The sequence below is a fragment of the Castor canadensis genome, chromosome 1, assembly GCF_047511655.1.
Source record: "Castor canadensis chromosome 1, mCasCan1.hap1v2, whole genome shotgun sequence".
Taxonomy (NCBI): domain Eukaryota; kingdom Metazoa; phylum Chordata; class Mammalia; order Rodentia; family Castoridae; genus Castor; species Castor canadensis.
This window is the reverse complement of record NC_133386.1, coordinates 25608037-25627763: the sequence shown is the minus strand read 5'-3', so window position 1 is coordinate 25627763 and position 19727 is coordinate 25608037. Positions and strand designations below refer to the sequence as shown.

Below are 19727 nucleotides of genomic sequence, written 5' to 3'. Positions count from 1 at the left end.
AATCATTTATCTATCTATTTATCATTTATCTATCAATCATCTATCTATAATTTATCTATCTACCATTTATCTATCATCTATCTTTTTTTCTGAGTAGAATGCAAACTTTTATTTTATATCAAATTAAGCTCTGAATTTCCAAAATATACAAAGCTTTTCAATATCAAATAAAAAATCAGGAATACCCATCTTCACAATTAAAAAAAAAAGGCAAAGAAAAATTCAAGACAAGGTTCAATAATAATGTAAAATCTGGAATGGATGGCCAAAGTCTTAACAGTTCAATTAGTTGGTTCTTTCAGTTCAGTTTCAAACACACACAAAAATAGTATATACCAACAGCAAATTTAATAGTCATACTGTTCCTATCATCCAATTTAAAAAAATGTAACCTATGACAAAAAACACAAGGCATACACTTAACTAGAGACCAAAAAGGGTAATCAACCTTTACAGGAATCCAGAGAATACCATGGACTTACAAAACCTGCCTAAATCAGTAGTCATGTCCTGTTATGTGTAGAAAACTATAATTATAGCAAGAGAGTTTTTATTAGTTGCATAATCTAAAATCTATGAGGAAATGTTTAACTCTACCTCTAAAGACCACAGTTTTAATTGAAGTACAAATTTCTTGAGACAGTGGGGGCAAAATTCCCATTTATGGGAAATATGTTCTTTTTTTTCACACAGTGAAACTGAGAAAAATCATATCAAATCAGAAATCTTTTCCTCTAAAGTAATCTCCTTAAATACCCCAGAGTAATGCAAATCTTGGGAAATATAATTTTTCATCTCAGACTTGAAACAGATTATCATTAATGAACATAACACAAGTCTTACTGCTTGGCATCAGATTTTCTAAAATTATTGTTTAAACTACCACATGTTTATAAATCATAAATTTCACACTTTTATAGTTGCTTTTATTTTCTGAATGAAAACTATTCAATCTATGATCACTTACACTGAGCCCTGCAAAATACAAGCAAGTCACACTTCACTTCAAAACAAATGATTGATCTTTTGCTTTTGTCAAAACTGTGGTATTAAGGTATCTGTAAAAATTAACTAGGATTTATCTGTGGCCAATGATGGACCCACAGAGCGTTGTCTTATGGCATTCTGTGGAAAGTCTTTGTTTGTCTCTTCTTTATTTTCTGCTTCCTCTTCTGAAATATCTTCTTCATCAGCCTCTTGTTCTTCCTCCACTTTTTTCAAAGGTTGAGAAAATTCTGGTAATGAATTTTTTGAAGAGTATGGCTGTGGTTTGCGCCTTTTTGAAGGACAAAGGCAATCTGCTACAAATATCATACCAAGTCCTAATAATAGTCCTGAAAGCAGAGTCACTAAAGCAAAAACTGTGTATGAACCCCAAACTGGTAATCCAAGGTCTTCAATAAAATAGTTATGACAAGTCCTGATGTACATAGATAGCCGAAAAAGTGCTGACACACTACTCATCAGAACAGAACCTGGACCAAACCATGATGAAACTGGTTCAATACTCTTTTTCACTTATGAAGTTTATGAAGTTCTTCTTAGTCCGTGGACCCTGATAGCGCCTAAATTCACCATCTTTACAATGATAAGTAGTAGGAAGAGCAGTTACAATAAACCGTCCACTTAGTCCTGTCTGCTCTGTGACATCTACTATTGCAACATTAACCTCAAGATCTTCTCCCCATTCAGCAAAACTTTCCCATTCTGGTGAAGATTCTGACAAGCAGGACACCAGGGAGCATAAAATTCTATCATCCACTCTCCTTCCAGCAGCTCTGTCCAGTTCTCGTCCGTGATGACACGCACGTCGCTCCGCCGCCCGTGGGCCCAGGGAGCCCCCCCAAAACAACACCACCAAGGCCACCAAAGAAACCAGAAGCCCGAAGGGCGCCATGTCGGCCACTCGCCCACCCCTCAGCACGCGCGGCCGCCCCACCTCCCCTATCATCTATCTATCTATCTATCATCTGTCTATCTATCTATGCATCCATCTTTCTATCCATCATCTGTCTGTCTGTCACCTGCTTAGCTCTGTAAGTTACTCTGGCTTGTGCGAGCCTGATACTATGCAAACATGGCAATGGGGCACATAGTTATTCCTGAGCTCTGCTTGTCATTTTCACAACCATTTCTGGCCCCTGACACGAAGCAGAGTGTCTTCTGGGAAAAGTATCTGCCCTGTGTAGAACAGCTCTAGAGAATACAGGACCTGGTAGAAAAACTCCTAGCAAGTGATGAAAGCCCAGTCCTGTGAGCTAATTTCCTACAGTCTTTCTTGTATGTTCTGCAGAGAGCCAGGGCAAAGGCTCACCAGCCCCAAATGAGCATTTCCTTATAAATTTGCAGAGCTTGTTGCCTCTGTTTCTGCCTCTGGATTCATCTCTAAAAACGGAACCAAGGGTAGCATTTTAATTTTAAAATAGGCATTGAACATCCTAACAGTCATTCACTATGCATTACATAAAATGAGAGAAGTCATCATTTTTAGGTTCAAATAAAATTATTATATCAAAGCAATTTCCTATCCCCAAGAACAACTAACATTTCAAAAAGTAGCTTCTTCTTAGCCAGAGGTGAAGCAAGTGTGGGCACATGAGGTGAAGTGCTGATATCTGAATTTCAATTCGTAAGTGCTCAGGTGGGCCTGTATGATAGGGTGATATGTTTGCTGTCACTGTGACAAAACATCTGAGGAAGCTACCTTAAATGAAGGGAGAGTTATTTTGGTTCAGTGTCAGAGATTTCAGCGCAAGGTGCCTTGGCCCCATGGCTTTTGGGGTTGTGGTGAGGCAGCATGTCATGATAGAAGAAACTGTTCAGCTCCTGGTGGGCCAGGGAGAGAGAAAGAGAGAGAGAGAGAGAGAGAGAGAGAGAGAGAGAGAGACAGAGAGACAGGTTTCAATATTGCAAGGGTGCACCTCCAATCACCTAACGTCCTTCCACTAGTTCCCACCTCCTGAAAGTTCCACCATCTCCCAAATAGTGCCAAAGGCTGGCCAACAAGCCTTTGACACATGGTGTTTGGGGAAGGTTGAGATGAAAACCATAACAGGCAATGCCTCACATTGCGGCTGTCCTGTATTCTCTTATCACTGAGATTCACAGTGCTATTCTACGTCGTTCTGTTTCCCTAATCGTGGCCAGGACAGTGAGTTTGATTTTCGTTACCTCGTTCCTCCTGCACAACCACTCCTGTCACACTGACTTGCTGAGGTGATCCTTTCTCTGCTGTAGTTAACACTATTTTTTAAAAAGTGCTCCCCTCAGAGAGAAATTTTGAATTATTTTGTCAAAATTCAGGGTAGAGGAACTGGAGGCATGGCTCCAGTAGAGTGCCTGCTTTGCAAGTTCAAAGTCTTGAGTTCAAACCCCAGTCCCACCAAAAAAAAAAAAAAATTCAGTGTAGTTATTTTTCCCCAGCTGAAAGTATAAATACATACCAGGCCAGCATGGGACAGCCACTCTTGGGGAGGACAATAGGAAACAGTGAGAGACTCCAAGAAGACAAGTGCCAGATTCTGGTAGACATCCTGTAGAACTGGGGGCTGCTGGGATCACCCCAGGCTGGGGCTGGAGTATGGGAGGACAGTTTAGGTGTTAATTTATAGCGCTGTCACAACAGGTACAATCAGCACTGCAAAGTGAAGAAGAAATAAGCCCTATTTAAATGTGGAAACAGACAAGTCTAGAAAGGGTATGTGAAGTGTTTATGGCACATTTTCATCAGGTGATTCAAGGGTTGGATTTTATAAAGTGTCCTTGTTCTTTTTCTCCGGCACCTTAAAAGTGAAGTGACCTATTTACTCTCAAGTGTGAAGTGACAAAGCAGAGCTGAAGCCAGGCCTGTTACCAGGCTTCTGTCAGCCTGGGTGATGCCCCTGGGGCAGTTCACTCCCCTACCTCTCAGGGAAGAAGAAACTTCCCAAGTGTGATGTAGGTCAAAGGAAGATAAAGGCAATTTTAAAAAGCCCATGGATCTCAGTTTAAAAGAGGCATCCTATGTGTGCAGCCCTTAATTCACCAGGAGGCATAGGGTTAGGACTGAAGCGAGTCTGAGTGGGCTTTCGGAGACCCCAAGGCCCCAAGGTCCACCTCCAAATAACGAGTTCCCTTTAACCTTCAGGGAAGGAACCACGCTGCTTGGGACACAAAGCCACATCTCAGCAGAAGTGATCGCAATGTTGAGGCGCTGGTTGAGCTGGTAAGCCAATATTGAACGATAGGGATTTTCCATTTGGTTTGCTCCTGACAGTGAAGCTTCGGTCTTTATTCTAGTTAGTTCTTTGTTTTCCTTGAACATTTCCTTAGGGAGAAAATAAAATACCTTAAATCTAATTGAGATGAATCCAGCTGGTATATGTATATATTTTCACTCTCGGATAAGCCCTGGACTGAAAAGAAATTCAGCCAGAAGAATGGAGGTGTAGCCTCTGGGGAGAAAACCAATCTGACTATGACTCCATGATTTTCCAATGTCAGGACATGATTTAAAGACTTACAGTTTTCATTGGTCCACCAACTCATGTCTGACTTCAGAAGTTGGCTGTCGTCAACATACCGCGTAGACCCGTCCTCCTGGTGGAAGGGCAGGCAGTGCGCAGAGGTCGGGCCTGACTGCCGGAATGCACAGCGCGTCCATGTTACTTTACATTCTTCTGAACCCGTACACGGCTGTTACCGCGTCTGTTCTTAGAAGCCCTAACAGTAGGTGTTAGTAGTCAAGAAGTAGATGTGAAAAGTTAAATGACTCCCCGAGGTCAGACAACTAGGAAAGAGAAAAACATGAGTTCTGAAGGTCTGACCTCGGACCCTCCTCCCACACTCTGAGCATCCAGCACTGGCCTTGGCCTTAGAGAGAGTTTTCTCAGCTCCTCCCAAATCAACGCCAAGAATCAGCGAGGAGGGGCACTGACGTCCTGCGGTGTGTAGGAGATGGTGTCTCAGCTCCTAGCAGCTGCCAGGTTCCGAGATCTTCACGAAAGGTTTGTCAGGTGAAACTTGAAGCTGCAATGATCATAACTGCTGGATAACTACATTTACGATACACAGATAAGTAAATACACATAAAAACAAAGTATGGCTGCCAGCCAACCACCGAGTGGGGTGCAGAAGTATTTTTTGACTCATCTTATATGCCTAAATAAACATATATGCAGACCATGTGTTTGAAAACATGAAAATTAATCAAATATTTCAAAGAAAGTGAGCTGTCTCTCTTAAGTTACTTTTTACACTTTAGTTCATAAAATTACAGTTGACTCGATTTCGTGAAGATCGCATAGATTACACTTTGTATTTGCATAACTTTTTTCTTTTTAGACGAGAAGTTTATTTAAACCATTAACAATAAATAAGCTAGGGTTCATTATTATTATTGTTATCATTATTACTTGGAAACGGAATCTCATTACATCACCCAGCCTGGTCTGAAACTCAAGAGCCTCAGCACGAGCTTCCTGAGTGCTAGGACTGCAGGCTGTGCTACCACACCTGGCTAGGAGTCATCTTTTGGAGTGATTTATTCCAGTTTAAAAGACATTGTCCTACATATGAACGCTAGGAAGAAAAAAAGTTATGCTTGTCCTTAGTTTTGCAATGATAACAAAAAGACATTAGAGTTTTCCAACAGAACAAGGCATGCAAGGATTTTGTGTTGCGTCTGTTTTTGTTGTTGTTCGGCAGCGCTGGGGATCAAACCCAGGGCTTCGTGCGTGCTAAGCTGTGTTTTGTTAAAACAGTGAGCGCAAAGTTACTCGCTGGAATGTAGAGGTGAGTGCGGCGCCTCTCCTGGGGAGGACGCTCGTTCCGTCCAGTCTCCTTCGGGTGTCAATCAAAGAACACAAATCAGCCTGTGCACAGCCGCTAGCGTCTTTGCGTGCCCGTTACGCTACGTGTCCCACTGGGGAAGAGGAGAGGACAGGTCAGGGGAAACGCGTCTTCTGAGGGTGGGTCCTACTCCCTCCGCGGGACAGAGCTCTGGAGGAAAGACGCAGCCTCCCTTCTTAGGAGACGCCGCCCTGCACCTGCCGTGGGGACACGAACCCGAGCGCCAGCTCCACGTGCCCACGAGCCACCGCGCAGGTGCCTTGCTTCATGGCCGGGCCCTGTGCAACCCGAGTCTGACCTGCCTTCACCCAAGCCTCCCTCAGTGCACGGAGTGGTTAGGCCTCTTCCCTTAAGCCGCACTCCAGAGCCATCCTGCCCCTACATTGTTCTGTCTTCACCTTCCTTGGGCTTTGGCTGGCCTGGCGAGGGTTGCAGTCATGCATTTCCTGTTCTTTTTTTTTTTTTTTTTTGGGTGGGACTAGGGTTTGAATTTAGGACTTTATGCTTGCAAAGCAGACACTCTATTGCTTGAGCCACACCTCCAGCCCATTTTGCTGTGGTTATTTTGGAGATGGGGGAGGAGGACCTTGTGAACTATTTGCCCAGGCTGGCCTCTAACCGCGATCCTCCCAATCTCAGCCTCCCCGGTAAGCAGGATTGCAGACATGAGCCATTTCCTGTGACTTCTTAATGTTTTTTTCCGCAGGAGAGAAAGCTGCAGAGGGGCCCGGCAGAGGGGCGAACGAGGGCCGCCAGGGAACTCCTGGAGAGCGAGAGGAAGTTCGTGCAGCAGCTGGAGATCCTGAGCAACGTGTACGTGAGGCCGCTGCGGGCGGCGCTGTCATCCAACAGAGCCATTCTGAGCGCCGCCAACATCCAGGTCATTTTCTCCGATATTCTGCGGATTTTAAGTCTCAACAGGTAAACCCTGAATATGTATTTTCAAAAATACTCAACAGGTGGTCGGAGGCACCCCCACTTTGTCTCAAAAGCTGGACGGAGGCTCCGTCATTGCCTGTTCTTCTTGGGGTCCCTGGTCGTCTTGCAGCAGGTCACTTACCTGGCTGCTGCCCCCAGTGGTGATTCCCCGTGGCCACCCCCTCCCTAGGTCACAGCTAACTGCCAGGAACAGAGTTCAGTACCTGGTGCTCTGTAATCAATGGGCAGTTCACTCAAAGGACAACAGGAAGGACAGCTGACTGGAGCTGTTCTTTTTATAAAATTTTTAAATTTTTGGCAGTAGTGGGGTTTGAACTCAGTGTCTCCTGTGCTCTACCACTTGAGCCACACCCCCAGCCTTTTTTCCTTTAGATATTTTTCACATAGGGTCTCACACTGCCTCCTGCCCCCCACTGGTCTTTGACTATGACCCTCCTACCTCTGCCTCCTGTGTACCTGGGATTGCAGGCATGCCACACCACACCTGGCCTTGGAGTTCTCAATCAGCAATGTTTAGCTGAGCCATAGGACAGGGACGGGAGGACTTACCAGGATCAAGGAACAGGACATGTGCTTAGAAGTACAAGGCTATGGTCAGTTTAATACAGCATGTGTGTCGTGATGCGTGGGAGAAAAGTGGTTATCACTACCTATGGTACAGCGAGGCCCTCCAACAGTGACTCTCTAAATAACTTGCAGCCATTTCCTTGCCCTCCCTGGGGCACTCTGACACACTGAAGGGGTTGACAGGGCCTCTTGTAGCTTTCAAGGCCTCTGAGGACTGGGAAGACGCTCCTGGAATCCACCTGGGGACATGAGCCCAGTGCAGGTGACAGCTCTTGGCATTGCAGGTGTTGGAGCTGTCACTCTCCTCTGAGGAGCAAAGCACCTTTGCTCTCCCTGCCTGGGGTTGGACAGGCAGGAGCAGCCATTTAAAGGCCAGCCTGGGTTCCGACTCAAGGAATTAAGGTGAAGAGGGGGGATCTCCCACAGCAAGCTCCTCGCTCACTGCCCAGCCCTCCTGCTTGTCACATCTGTGCTTGATCAAAATCAAGTACTTGACTGAGAAGTACTTGGTCAAAATGAAGTCCTCCTCCTATAAAAGACTAGGCTGACAAAGGCTGCACTAATGACAGCCAATGAAGAGTTTCAGGGATGTGGCCATACAGGCTCGTATGTCACAGCAGTGCTCTTCTAATGGTGCAGGCAGTTTCTGGATAATCTGAGAGACAGGCTACAGGAATGGGGCCCGGCCCACTGCATAGGGGAGATATTCACAAAGTTTGGAAGCCAGCTGAACATATACACCAATTTCTTCAACAATTACCCTGTGGTTCTGAAGACCATCGAGAAGGTAGGTGGGTGCGTCACGATCAGTCATTTTATTAGACCTCCTGAGCTTGTGCTGCGTGCAATCCAAAGAGCAAGAGGTAAGGGCAGGGCTGCTTCTCTGCTGTCTGCTCCCAGGTCTCTTCCTGTGTCCCGGGAGCTCGTTGAGGACAGGGACAGTGCTTGACACACAGCAGTGCCCAGGACCTGGTTGTTGAGCTGAACCAACCGTGTACACACTGCAGCCTGGCGTCTGCCCCAGTTGCCTGAGGCTCAGTTACAGGAGAATGTTGGACAGTTACTGAAGCAGGACTGTGAGCTCTGAGTCCGCTCTGGTACCGCAGTCCTGCATGGCCTTGACAAGCCTGGCTCTTTGGAGGACTTGTATTGTAAAAGCTGCATGAATAAGGCAACCTCTTGGAAGTGACAATGAGAGTGAGAAGTGGAGCAAAGAGACACAAGTTATCGGAAAGAAACTGATGGCAAAATTGTTGTAACTATGGCTGATAACACCTATTCCAGTAGCATAGCGTGAGCATATAAATGTCAATACAATAGTGTTAGCTATTAATTTTATTGAAATGCGCAAATATTTGATTTTTAGAAATTAGCATTACCGACGTCTTTTAGACATGTACCTGCTGATGGAAGGAGGGAATGTCACGGGTGCACTAATGATGATGAATGATTACAGATGTTAAGTATAGCAGAGTCCTCTCCTAATATTACTATGGCAAACATGATCAATAGCACTACTAAAGGTGAATATCATTAATACTCAAGTTCCTACTGAAGAAAATAACCCTTCCTGTGCAACAGGCACTTTATGCTTTAATTACTTTTGAACCTTTTTGGTTTTCTCTTTCTTTGGCAGCACTGGAGTTTGAACTCAGGGACTCACACTTGCTAGGGAGGTGCTCTACCACTTAAGCCATGCTCCCAGACCAGACAGGAACTATGTAGATAGGATTTTTTTCCCTCACCGTGAGTTAGGTATGATATCCATTTTACTGATGAGAAAACTGAGACTCAGGGGAGTATGCTGACAATGTCAGTATTCTGTTTATTCTAGTTCTAATGCAGCCCTGCCTGATTTCAAACTGTGATTATTTGTACTAATTAAATTCAATGGACAGGGTTAGGTCTATGGTCTAATGGATCAGGGGACACGGATGTCACTCTTGGTACTTGGCTTGGATGGAGATGCTGCCCTTTTGCTTTGAGAATCCCACAGACCCTCCCTCACTGGTGGGACTGTCCAACTGTCTCATGGAGTTTTGACAAAGTGATTGTTCCCATTCAGTGCAGAGACACGACACCAGCATTCCGAGCTTTCCTGAAGAGGCATGATAAGACCATTGTCACCAATATGCTGAGGTGAGTTCAAGGGAGGGCACAGGTGGCCTGAAGGACAGGTTCTCCTCCCTCACCTTCAGAGAGATGGCCCCTTTCTCTGTGCCAACAACAGCCTGCCTGAGCTACTTTTGTGCCCATCCCGGAGGTTTGAAGAGTACCTTCATCTTCTGTATGCCTTGAGACTCCATACCCCTGTAGGACACGGTGACCGGGAGGATCTGACCACTGCAATTGACCAGATGAAAAAGTACAAAGGCCATATTGATCAGGTGGGTTGTGCATAAGCACGGGGTACTTTGAAAACCTGTGATGCTATTCAGTTGCTCTTCCTTGAAAACCCCAGGTGTTCTTCTCTTCTGCGGTGTTCTTCACATCCATCTTCCGTCGTTTTAATGCTAAATCAATAGTTGGGTTCAGTGGTTTTGAACACTCAGACCACGTATTCTCAGCCAAACAGCACACGACAAAATGTTTTCAGAAGCGTACAATTACAATAAAATCTTCACTAATGTGAAAGTGGGAAATTTGATTTGTGTAGATAACTAAAATTTAAAAAACGTAAAATTCTTTGATTCTGAAAGTACTTTAGGAGGCAACAGTTAGCTTTCCAGCCCGTGTCAGTCCCGTGGTCACAATTTGCTGAGAGACCGGCTTCTCAGAGTACAGTCCTCTCGTTCTGAAAATGCCATCACTGTACAGTGCACTGTATAGGCGTCTGGGCTGTGTGTGAATTGCTGACATGCCCCAAAGATGCTGTCTTTGAGAGGTCTCATTTGCCTCTGTTTGAAAACACTGGATGCAGAAAATTGAGGATTTTATAAGTGCCAAGTCCTGTACTACCATGTGCCATAAAATACCTTATTTTGTGAATAAAAATGTCACAATTGTAGTTAGTCTAAAATCTCATTGTTTTCTAGATGAAGGAAAACATTAAAATGAAAGAGCAGCTGTCAGATATTGAGAGAACCATCTGGGGGTGTCCGGTACGTGTTTTGATGTCTTTGTTGTACCTTGTGGTTGTGAGTATAACCTGGAGTCACTGGCAAAGGAGACATCTGGACACCAATGCAGCTAACCTCTGTGCAGTACCTGCTCCTGACAGGCGCTGCAAGCTGTCACACTCCACACCCTGGTTAACTGCAAGGAAGCTTCACAAGAAGTAGCACACAAGGCTGGCCCTACTTCAAACTTGACTCCACGTCTGTCATTCCAGCAACTGGGAAGCATAGGATCAGGGTCCAAGGCTGTCCCCAGACAAAAATATGAGCTTCTATCTGAAAAACAACTAAAGCAAGAAGGGCTGGAGGTGTGGTTCAATTGGTAGAGCACCTGCCCAGCACGTGTGAGGTCCTGAGTTCAAGCCCCAGTACTGCCAAAAACATCCTTAAATATAGTTTCATTTTCAATTCTGTGGTCTTTCTAAAGAAAGCCTGTTTTATAAATAATGAAAATATTCACTTTTTTGTAACAACTAATTTCTCATCAACATTTGCATATTCTGGGATATAAAATGGTTCTGCAGTAGTGATATTTATTTTTAAAATATTTATATGTACTTCTAATTTTGTTTTTGATTTTATAGACTCTATCAGAAGTAAACAGATACCTGATTAGAGTTCAGGATGTAGCCCAACTTCACTGCTGCGACGAGGAAGTAAGTTTCTATTTAAGGTAAGCAGCAGATAACTGTCTAAGGCTGGGAACTCCTAAGACAGGTGACTGTCCTACTCCTCTGTATCCCTGATGTGCACCACTGTGCCTGACATATTGTAGGTTCAAGATGAACCTTTGCCTCGAACTAAAAAGTTACACATAGGGCCCACTGAGAGTGCAAGGTACTCTATCATCTTGCATTTCAGGCAGCTCCTGGGGAGAATGGGAGAAAAATTTGGCTCTGCTAAGACCACAACTCCATAGAAGGAGAACTTCTCAAGGTTGGTCACTTTCCTATTGAGACAAGATCCAAGATTTGTGGCACTGCATACTAGTTATCTGCTTAACACAAAAGGACCAGTTTATTATCCACAGCTAGTTGTTGAAAATGACCTCACCATATCCGGTTTGCACAGTGCACAGAGACATGTAAGAACAAAAGATGGGAGCATGCCAGTGTCCATAAGTTACTATTCCTGTTTCATGTTTAGAACAAGGATGGACAAATTTTTCTATAAAGGTTCAGAGAGTAAATATTTAGATTTGTGGGCAAATGATCTCTGTGGCAACTTACCTTTGCTGTTGTAGCTCAAAAACAGCTCCACAAATGATATAATACAAAACAATACAATGTTCATAAACAATATGGCAATAAATGAACAACTGTCTGTGTTCTAAATAAAACTTTATCTACAAAACAAGTAATGGGCCCTAGTTGATCTCTGCTTTAGAAAACTGTTAAAATGTTTCAGTATTGTGGCCAAAGATAATGATTCAACACATAGCAACAAAAATGGAGGGAAATTAACTCCTTCCATTTGTCCAGCTGCAATAAAGCATAAAATTGGTTTGCTATTTCAATGATCAAGTCAGCAAATGTCTCCTGAAGGGACAGAGCACTGAGGTAGGTGAAAGAGATGTCTCTTCACCAACATCTCCACCTTGGATGGATCTTAAATGAAAATCAAATCACACAAAAGTGTCACTTGTCTCATTGACATAGCAATTTTGTTTTCTTTTGTCGTGCTGTTTTTGGTCAGTACTGATAGAAAGAGCTACAATGATAAGAAGAAGCTACATACTACCCAGGCATTTCTAAACACACTGGTATGGTCAGAGACGTGCTAGGGTTGGTTTTTTTTTTTTTTCCAGTTTTTGGTTATTATTTTACTGTCATATATTCCTTCTCAAACACTCTTCCTTTCTTCATGTAATTACTGGCAATGACTTCTCTCAATATTGGCTTGTTTGAGAAACCCTTTCTCCTTCTTGATTGATGGAAAATTTGTTTGCCACAGAATGCTAGGGGTGTGTGTGTGTTGTCTTTCAATTCTTCTCCTTGTCCCTGTACGGATTTTTTTGATATCTGGATTTTTCAAGAGTTAGTGTTTGATTTTCTACAGTTACAGTACATTATGCCTAGGTGTAGTTTCTGGTATTTATTCTGCTTCTGTTCTTTGAGCTTCCTGGACTTTTGGTTTGTGGTCAATAATTTTGGAAAACTTCCAATCATTACTCCTCCAGATTTTCTCTTTTGTTCCTTTCTTTCTTATCTGGTATTACCATTGCACATACATGGTGTTTTTTGAAACTGTCCTGTTGCTTGGATATTTTTCTGTTCTTTTCTTCCAACCCATCTTTTTATTCTGTTTTTTAATTTAGGAAGTTTCTATTGACACAGCTTCAAGCTCATTGATTCATACCTCAGCTATGCTCCATCTGCTGATGAGCCCATCAAAGGCATTCTTTATTTTTGTGATAGTTTTTTATTTTTACCATTTCCTTTTAATTATGAAGAGATTCCATCTTTCTGTGTATATCACCCATCTTTTTTTCTAATGCTATCCACTTTTTCTTTTAGATCCCTTACCATATTAATCAGTTAAATTATTGATCTGAAAATTCTAAAATCTCTATCATATTTGATATTTGTCCTATCTTTTTAGTCTGTTTTTTACTTCTTAGCAGGAATTATAATTTTTTGTGGAAAACCACACATATCTATAAAAGAAACTAAGCTAAATAGGCCTTTTTAGGGTGAGATTTTATGTATCTAGCTGAGAGTTGGGCTGTGTTTACTATTTGTTGTAGCTTGGGTTGAAGGCTGCTGTTTTCCCTGGTGTCCTTGTTTTTGTCTTCTCTATTGTATCTTTGGGTTTCCTTAAAGACTCCTTCTACCTAGGATCTGAGAGGCTGGGTGCAGTGATGCATATGCCTGTAATCACAGCTACTTGGGAGGTGGAGGTAGGAGGATTGGGTCTGAGGCCAGCTTTGGCAAAAGCTTGAGACCCTATCTGCAAAACATACTAAAAGCAAAAGGACTGGAAGTGTGGGTCAAGAAGCCCCGTATTCAATCCTCAGTCCCACGAAAAAAAAGTGTGGGGTCCTGAGACTTGAGGGCCTGTCTGCCATGATCTCCTTTTACTCGAGTCCTACTGATGTGGCACTAAGAGGAGAGGAAGGGGAGCATTCTATAGTTCAGTTTTTGGTCTTCTGATGAACTGGGAGTTAAATACTTCCCTTCTCCCAGGTTGGTTAGGCTCTGGCAAAACCCTGATTAGTTGAAGTCTGGTAAAAGTTCACTTGAGGGCAGGTCTTTGTTAAGCAGAATAGTACTCTGGGCAAATTTCAAAATGGCTGCTTTCCCCAGCTCCCTCTCTGCAGTGAGACCCTGGTGGCTCCTGGAGGTGACATTCACAGCTACGTGGGACCCTGAGGTTTTAATCGCCCCTGTCAGTCCACAGTCTCCAGCAGTCAGTCAACTGCCCTTCAAGTTTCTTCTATTTCATGCTGGCTCCAGCAGGCAGTTTCTGTTCTGATAAACTGTGATTCTCTGTATCTGCCTGTATGGGATGTTTTGACTCCAGTTATTTGATGATCTGGGAAGAATTGTTGATTCTGAGTTTTTTTAAAGCTGGGGATTGAAACCAGGGCCTCACATATGTTAGGCAAGCCCTTATGTTTTGTTTTTTTTTGTTTGTTTTTCATTTTTCTTTTATTATTCATATGTGCATACAAGGCTTGGTTCATTTCTCCCCCCTGCCCCCACCCCCTCCCTTACCACCCACTCTGCCCCCTCCCTCTCCCCCCCCTCAATACCCAGCAGAAACTATTTTGCCCTTATTTCTAATTTTGTTGTAGAGAGAGTATAAGCAATAATAGGAAGGAACAAGGGTTTTTGCTGGTTGAGATAAGGATAGCTATAGAGGGCATTGACTCACATTGATTTCCTGTGCGTGGGTGTTACCTTCTAGGTTAATTCTTTTTGATCTAACCTTTTCTCTAGTTCCTGGTCCCCTTCTCCTATTGGCCTCAGTTGCTTTAAGGTATCTGCTTTAGTTTCTCTGCGTTAAGGGCAACACATGCTAGCTAGTTTTTTAGGTGTCTTACCTATCCTCACCCCTTACTTGTGTAAAATCTCTATCATATTTTTTTCTTTTATCATTTTTACATTTACTTACATGTGTTTACATTGTTTGTGCCAACTTCCCCTCCCCACTCCCGGCTTCTGGGCAGAACCTGTTCCTCCCTCTTCTCTGATTTTGTTGAAGAGACAAACGTAGAGATAATAAGAAAGACAGCGTTTTTGCTAGTTTGAGATTAAGATAGCTATTCAGAGAGATTCCTAGTGTTGCTTCCATGCACGTGTGTATTGCAACCCACATTGGTTCATCTCTTCCAGACCTCTTCACTGCTTCCTGGTCTCCTTCCCATAGTGGCCTCTGCCAATTTAAGATTGCTGTATTCACTCCTCTACAGTGAGCACATCAACCACATTAAAGTTTTTGGTTTCCTTCCCTTGTCCCTTCCTGTGCACGGCCTCCCCTTAGTGTGACCCATGTTCAATAATATTACTGAGTTTGTTTTAGGTCTAGAATCTGCATATGAGGGAGAACATACTATTTTTGGCCTCTGAGCCTGGTTAATTTCGCTTAACATGATATTCTCCAGTTCCATCCATTTACCTGTGAATGACAAAATTTCATTCTTCTTCATGGCTGAGTAAAATTCCATTGCATATAAATACCACATTTTCTGTATTTTGTTTTTGAGACAGGGTCTTGCTACCTTTGCCTGGTTAACCTTGAACTTGCTCCAGTCTCTGAGTAGCTGTGATTACAGTGTGTACCACCATGTCCAGCTGACTCTGAGTTTTTTCATCTTTTCTGTAGTGAGGATAGGAGTGACAACTTCCAGGCTCTTACATGTCAGTTGGAAGCTGGAAGTCTAAATTATTGGAATTTAGACCTGTCTTCAGAATTTGGACACGAGATGAGTACAGCTGAGGGTCTGAGGATAATACTATTTTCTATTCTATGGTGCACACTTACATTTAAAGACACTGTTCCTGTGATTACATTCACAGCATTAGCCCAAAATATTTAGCCTGTAACTCATTTTCTGTTATTTTAAAGTTAAATAAAACCAATGAAATGCCACTCCCATGATTTCCATCAGGAATTTTTACTTACTAGAGTCAATGTATCCTGTTTACATTTACACCCATTGCCTGGACTCACGGAACATAAAGCTTTACAGTTTGCCATACGTTTTACCTCTCTCACTTGATAAATTCACTGCAATCACTTGGTGAGGCAGGTAGGACAGGACCCATGCTAGGGGAGTGTGACTGAAGAAAGTTGCCTGAAGTCACAGAACTAATAAGTGCTGGTCTGGAATTCATACCAGGTCTCAGTGCTCGGACAGTGCTGGTTCCACCAACCAGACAGGTGGGAAAATGAAAGGAGACTTTCCTCAAAAGAAATTCACCAGCATGGCAGAAATAAACAAGAGCTATGCCTCAGAGCACGAGTGTGTGCATTCTACATGAAAAAGTTTACTCTGGAGTAGAGACAAAGTTCTAGTCATTTAAAGAAGCAGGTGCTTACCCCCACCATGGGCACAAACCATAGTTTGGGGTTATGTTAAGCTATTTACTTATTTATTTGCCGTGTCAGAGATTGAACCCAGGACCTCATGCATACTAGGCAAGAGTTCTGCCCCTATAACTTTTTTTGTTTGTTTGTTTGTTTTGGCAGTACTGGGGTTTGAACTCAAGTTCTCCCACTTGTTAGGCAGGTGCTCTACCACTTGAGCCAAGATACCTGCCAATGTTAAAGTCTTGTAACATGTACTTTGAAATTTTGGTGGTACAGTATTTTTCAAAAACACCGATTTTCATATATGTGACTTGCAGCTTGATGATTTTTGAGCATCTTTTTTTCAAAGGGGCCTTGCTAATGGTGCAAAAGTGTGCCCATCTAGGCCTGACTTGGACCACCAAATGAAGCCACCCACTTCCCAGACCCAGAGTCCCATTGAGGAAAGACCCTACTATCTTGCCAAAAGGCAGATCATAAATGTTTCTCTTACCTTCCCAAAAGGACCTGCAGTCATTTACTCTGCACTGGGGGAGGGGACCTACTCAGACTTCTGAGGGATACTGGACTCTGGTCTCATTCTAGGGACTCCAGAAGCCATTGCGATCTGTCAGGTAGTGTGTGAATGTGCAGAGGCTATGGAGAAACACTTTTGGCTTAGGTCAGCTCACAGTGGAGATGATGGCTTGCTGCTGTCTCTTCATGCCAAAGCTTGTGTCCTGAATTTTATTTATTGGTGGGACTGGGGTTTGAACTCAGGGCTTTGTGCTTGCAAAGGAGGTGCTCTACCACCTAAGCCACACCTCTGCTCCATTTTGCTCTGATTATTTTGGAGATGGGGGTCTCACAAAGTATTCGAGAGGGGCAGCCCACCCCTGTGGCTGGCTGAATCCATCTGAAGAAAGACTAAGGGAAGAAGTCAAATGTTCTAATAGAAGTTAATTTTTTTCCTCTTAGAACCATTAAGCAACCTTAGGAAGATTAATGGAGTCTGTTTCTGTTTGTTCAAGGGACTTGTTTATTCTTCACCTGACCATCTCTAGTTTTTAAATTGTGCAAAACAGAGTTCTACAGCAATGTTTAAACAATGTCAGTCCTACTATTGACTTTCATTTAGTGTACAATATTCTTTTTCCCTCCATTTTTCCATTGTGCTTGGCTCACTCTTCCCTCTATACTAAAGTCACCCAAGTTTCCAACTCAGTATGTAGCCTTCTGTTTTTTTGTACTTGGTCAGGTAACCAATACATATGCACACATCTATTTACAGGGAGGTTGCCATTATTTTGCAAAAATTCTAAGTGCTTTTCTCACTTAGCAAATGGAAAGCATTTCGAGCTAACTGCTATGGCTTCAGTTCATTCTTTTAAATAAATAATATTTCATGGTGTGGATGGAACACCATTTATTCCACTTTTCTGCTGTTAATGGACAGTTGTTTCATTTAGAGGCTTAATCCCGTCTGTCCATCCTTTCATTTATACTTCGTTCTATGATGACTGATGTTGCAACAAACTTGATTCCCTATATAAACAAATTCCTTACATCTGCTACCATTTTTAGCAGATAGGATTCCCAAGAGTAGGACTGATTACTCAATTTTTTTTTTCTTAGAGATATTGGGGTTTGAACTCAGTGATTCCTGCTTGCTAGGCAGGCTCTCTACCACTTGAGCCATTCTGCCAGCCCTTTTTTGTGTTAGGTATTTTCAAGATATGGTCTCTTGAACTATTTGCCTGTGCTAGTCTCAAACCACAATCCTTCTGATCTCTGTCTTCTGAGTAGCTAGGATTACAGGTGTGAGCCAATGGTGACTGGTTCAAATTTTTTTTAGCAAAGAATTTCAAGGTTGGATATGGTAGTACATATCTGTAATCCAGCTGTGTGGGAGGTATAGTTAGGAGGTTTGCAATCTGAAGCCAACCTCAGGCAAAAAGCACAAGATCCTATCTGAAAAATCACCTAAAGCAAAAAAGGGCTTTGAGTGTACTCAAGTGGTAGAGAACCTGTCTAGCGAGCTCAAGACCCAGAGTTCAACTCCCACTACTGCCAAAAGAATTAAAAAAAAAAAAAAAGAATTTCAGGTTGTCTACCATAAAACCAGCTATAATTCACATTTGTAACTCACTTTACATGATAATGACTCTTAACTTATATGTGGCACATCTGAATTACCTGGAGATTCTGTTAAAATGCAAATTCTGCCTCAGGGATAAAGCAGCCTGAGACTGCATTTCTAGCACATGCTCTGGTGATGCTGTGTCCATTGATGGGCAGGCCAGCTGCACTCTGAAGAGCAGGGCACTTGAGTCATGTTAGTTACAACCATGCCTAAGAGCTGGGCACAGGATGGGTCAAAAAGTTAAGACATTTCAGGTGTTATGCTTTAGGTATTTGGAGAGTGGTTAGCTTCAGCAGTTTGGAGAGTGTTAGGGAAGTGTGAGTTGTTTTAAGTGTGCAGATAGGTAGAAATGTGTGGCCATCCAGCCATTCTTCTGTAAATACCTAAAACTTAAATCCAAGATGATAACAGATGGGAGGCTATGGACACCAGATTTTGCTCCTTGATAAATAAGCTGACTGTTGGCTGATCGTGTTAGCAACCTCAGTGAAAAGGAAGGACTACCTAGTTGTTACCTTTCATACTGATGAGCGAATTTTCCTCCAACTGGAATTAAAAATTCACTTCTACCTAGTAAATGCTTCTTTCTCCTGCTTTTCATTTAAAGATTCCACATGCCACATTGTCTTTGTATTTTTCTTCATATAACCTTTTGCCCTCACAGATAATGCAGAACAAAAATGTTATTTTTCTCAGACTGCCAGATACATCTAGCACAAAATACCAAATCTGACAAAAGTTTTAAAAAGCACTGTGATAATGATTCATTTCATAAAGGCAGGAAAGGTCAGTGCTCATTTCCCCACACTGATTGTGAAATTCTTGTCCAATGGACAAGCTCAAGACAACTCCATCAGAAATCTTGTTGGCCCACAGTACTGGTCTGAGATGCAGAGGAGAACTAAGAATTTCACCAGCAACTCAAAAGATCTATAGTGTGGTAAGAGTCAGCCACTGGCTTAACAATTTAAAGATAGTTGTTTAACAAAGCACTTACATACATTTCCCTATTTTAACATAGGCTCTATGAACAAATCCGTGATCTCAGCCTCTTTCTCTTCAATGACGCACTACTTGTTTGCAGTCGGGGCATATCTCACACTCCGTTTGAAAGGACTTCAACAACAACTTACCAGTTCATTGCATCAGTAGCCCTTTCACGGTTACTCATAGAAGACATTCCAGATTCCAAGTGTATGTACAGTTTTCTTTCAAGAGATAAGTATCTTCACAAAGCTATTCCATACCAAACTCATTAACTATTAATATCTAAAAGTAGGAAAAGGACTGGAATTATGATTTTTCAGTTTGCAAATAATTACCCAATTAGGAGTTCATTAAACTTTCATCTGTCTCTGAAATAGCAGCAGAAAGGAATGCTGGCATTATTTTCTGATACAGCTTTCAAAAATCACAAAGGGACACAGGACCCACATCACCACGAGTACCCTGAAGCAGTCTGATTGGAGACCTGGAGCTCTCAGCCAGTGTCCTACCTTGTCTACAGATGTTGCAGACCTGAAGCATTATTTTAGATTCTTCTCTATTACTTTTCCATTCTACCAGGACTAACTGGACATTACAGGTCTGATTGTACCTTTTCTTTCTTAAATTGGCAT

General features: G+C 42.6%; 1 protein-coding gene and 1 pseudogene across 10 annotated transcripts in view; one reads left to right on the top strand and one right to left on the bottom strand.

Annotated features, from left to right (window-relative positions):
- Ect2l (epithelial cell transforming 2 like) overlaps nt 1–19727 on the top strand; it is a 74529-nt gene that overhangs the window by 52917 nt on the left and 1885 nt on the right. For 7 of the 10 annotated variants that reach the window (XM_074073414.1, XM_074073411.1, XM_074073428.1 and 4 more), the window contains 8 exons: nt 4127–4204; nt 6536–6750; nt 7975–8122; nt 9401–9474; nt 9566–9722; nt 10371–10436; nt 11036–11124; nt 19130–19302. In XM_074073414.1, the coding sequence (XP_073929515.1) occupies nt 4127–4204; nt 6536–6750; nt 7975–8122; nt 9401–9474; nt 9566–9722; nt 10371–10436; nt 11036–11124; nt 19130–19302 (1000 nt within the window). Of the gene's footprint in view, nt 1–4126; nt 4205–6535; nt 6751–7974; nt 8123–9400; nt 9475–9565; nt 9723–10370; nt 10437–11035; nt 11125–19129; nt 19303–19727 lie in introns of those variants that run through there. The other 3 variants (XM_074073436.1, XM_074073418.1, XM_074073423.1) reach the window with 3 other exon arrangements.
- On the bottom strand, nt 103–1912 carry LOC109693269 (thioredoxin-related transmembrane protein 1 pseudogene; annotated as a pseudogene).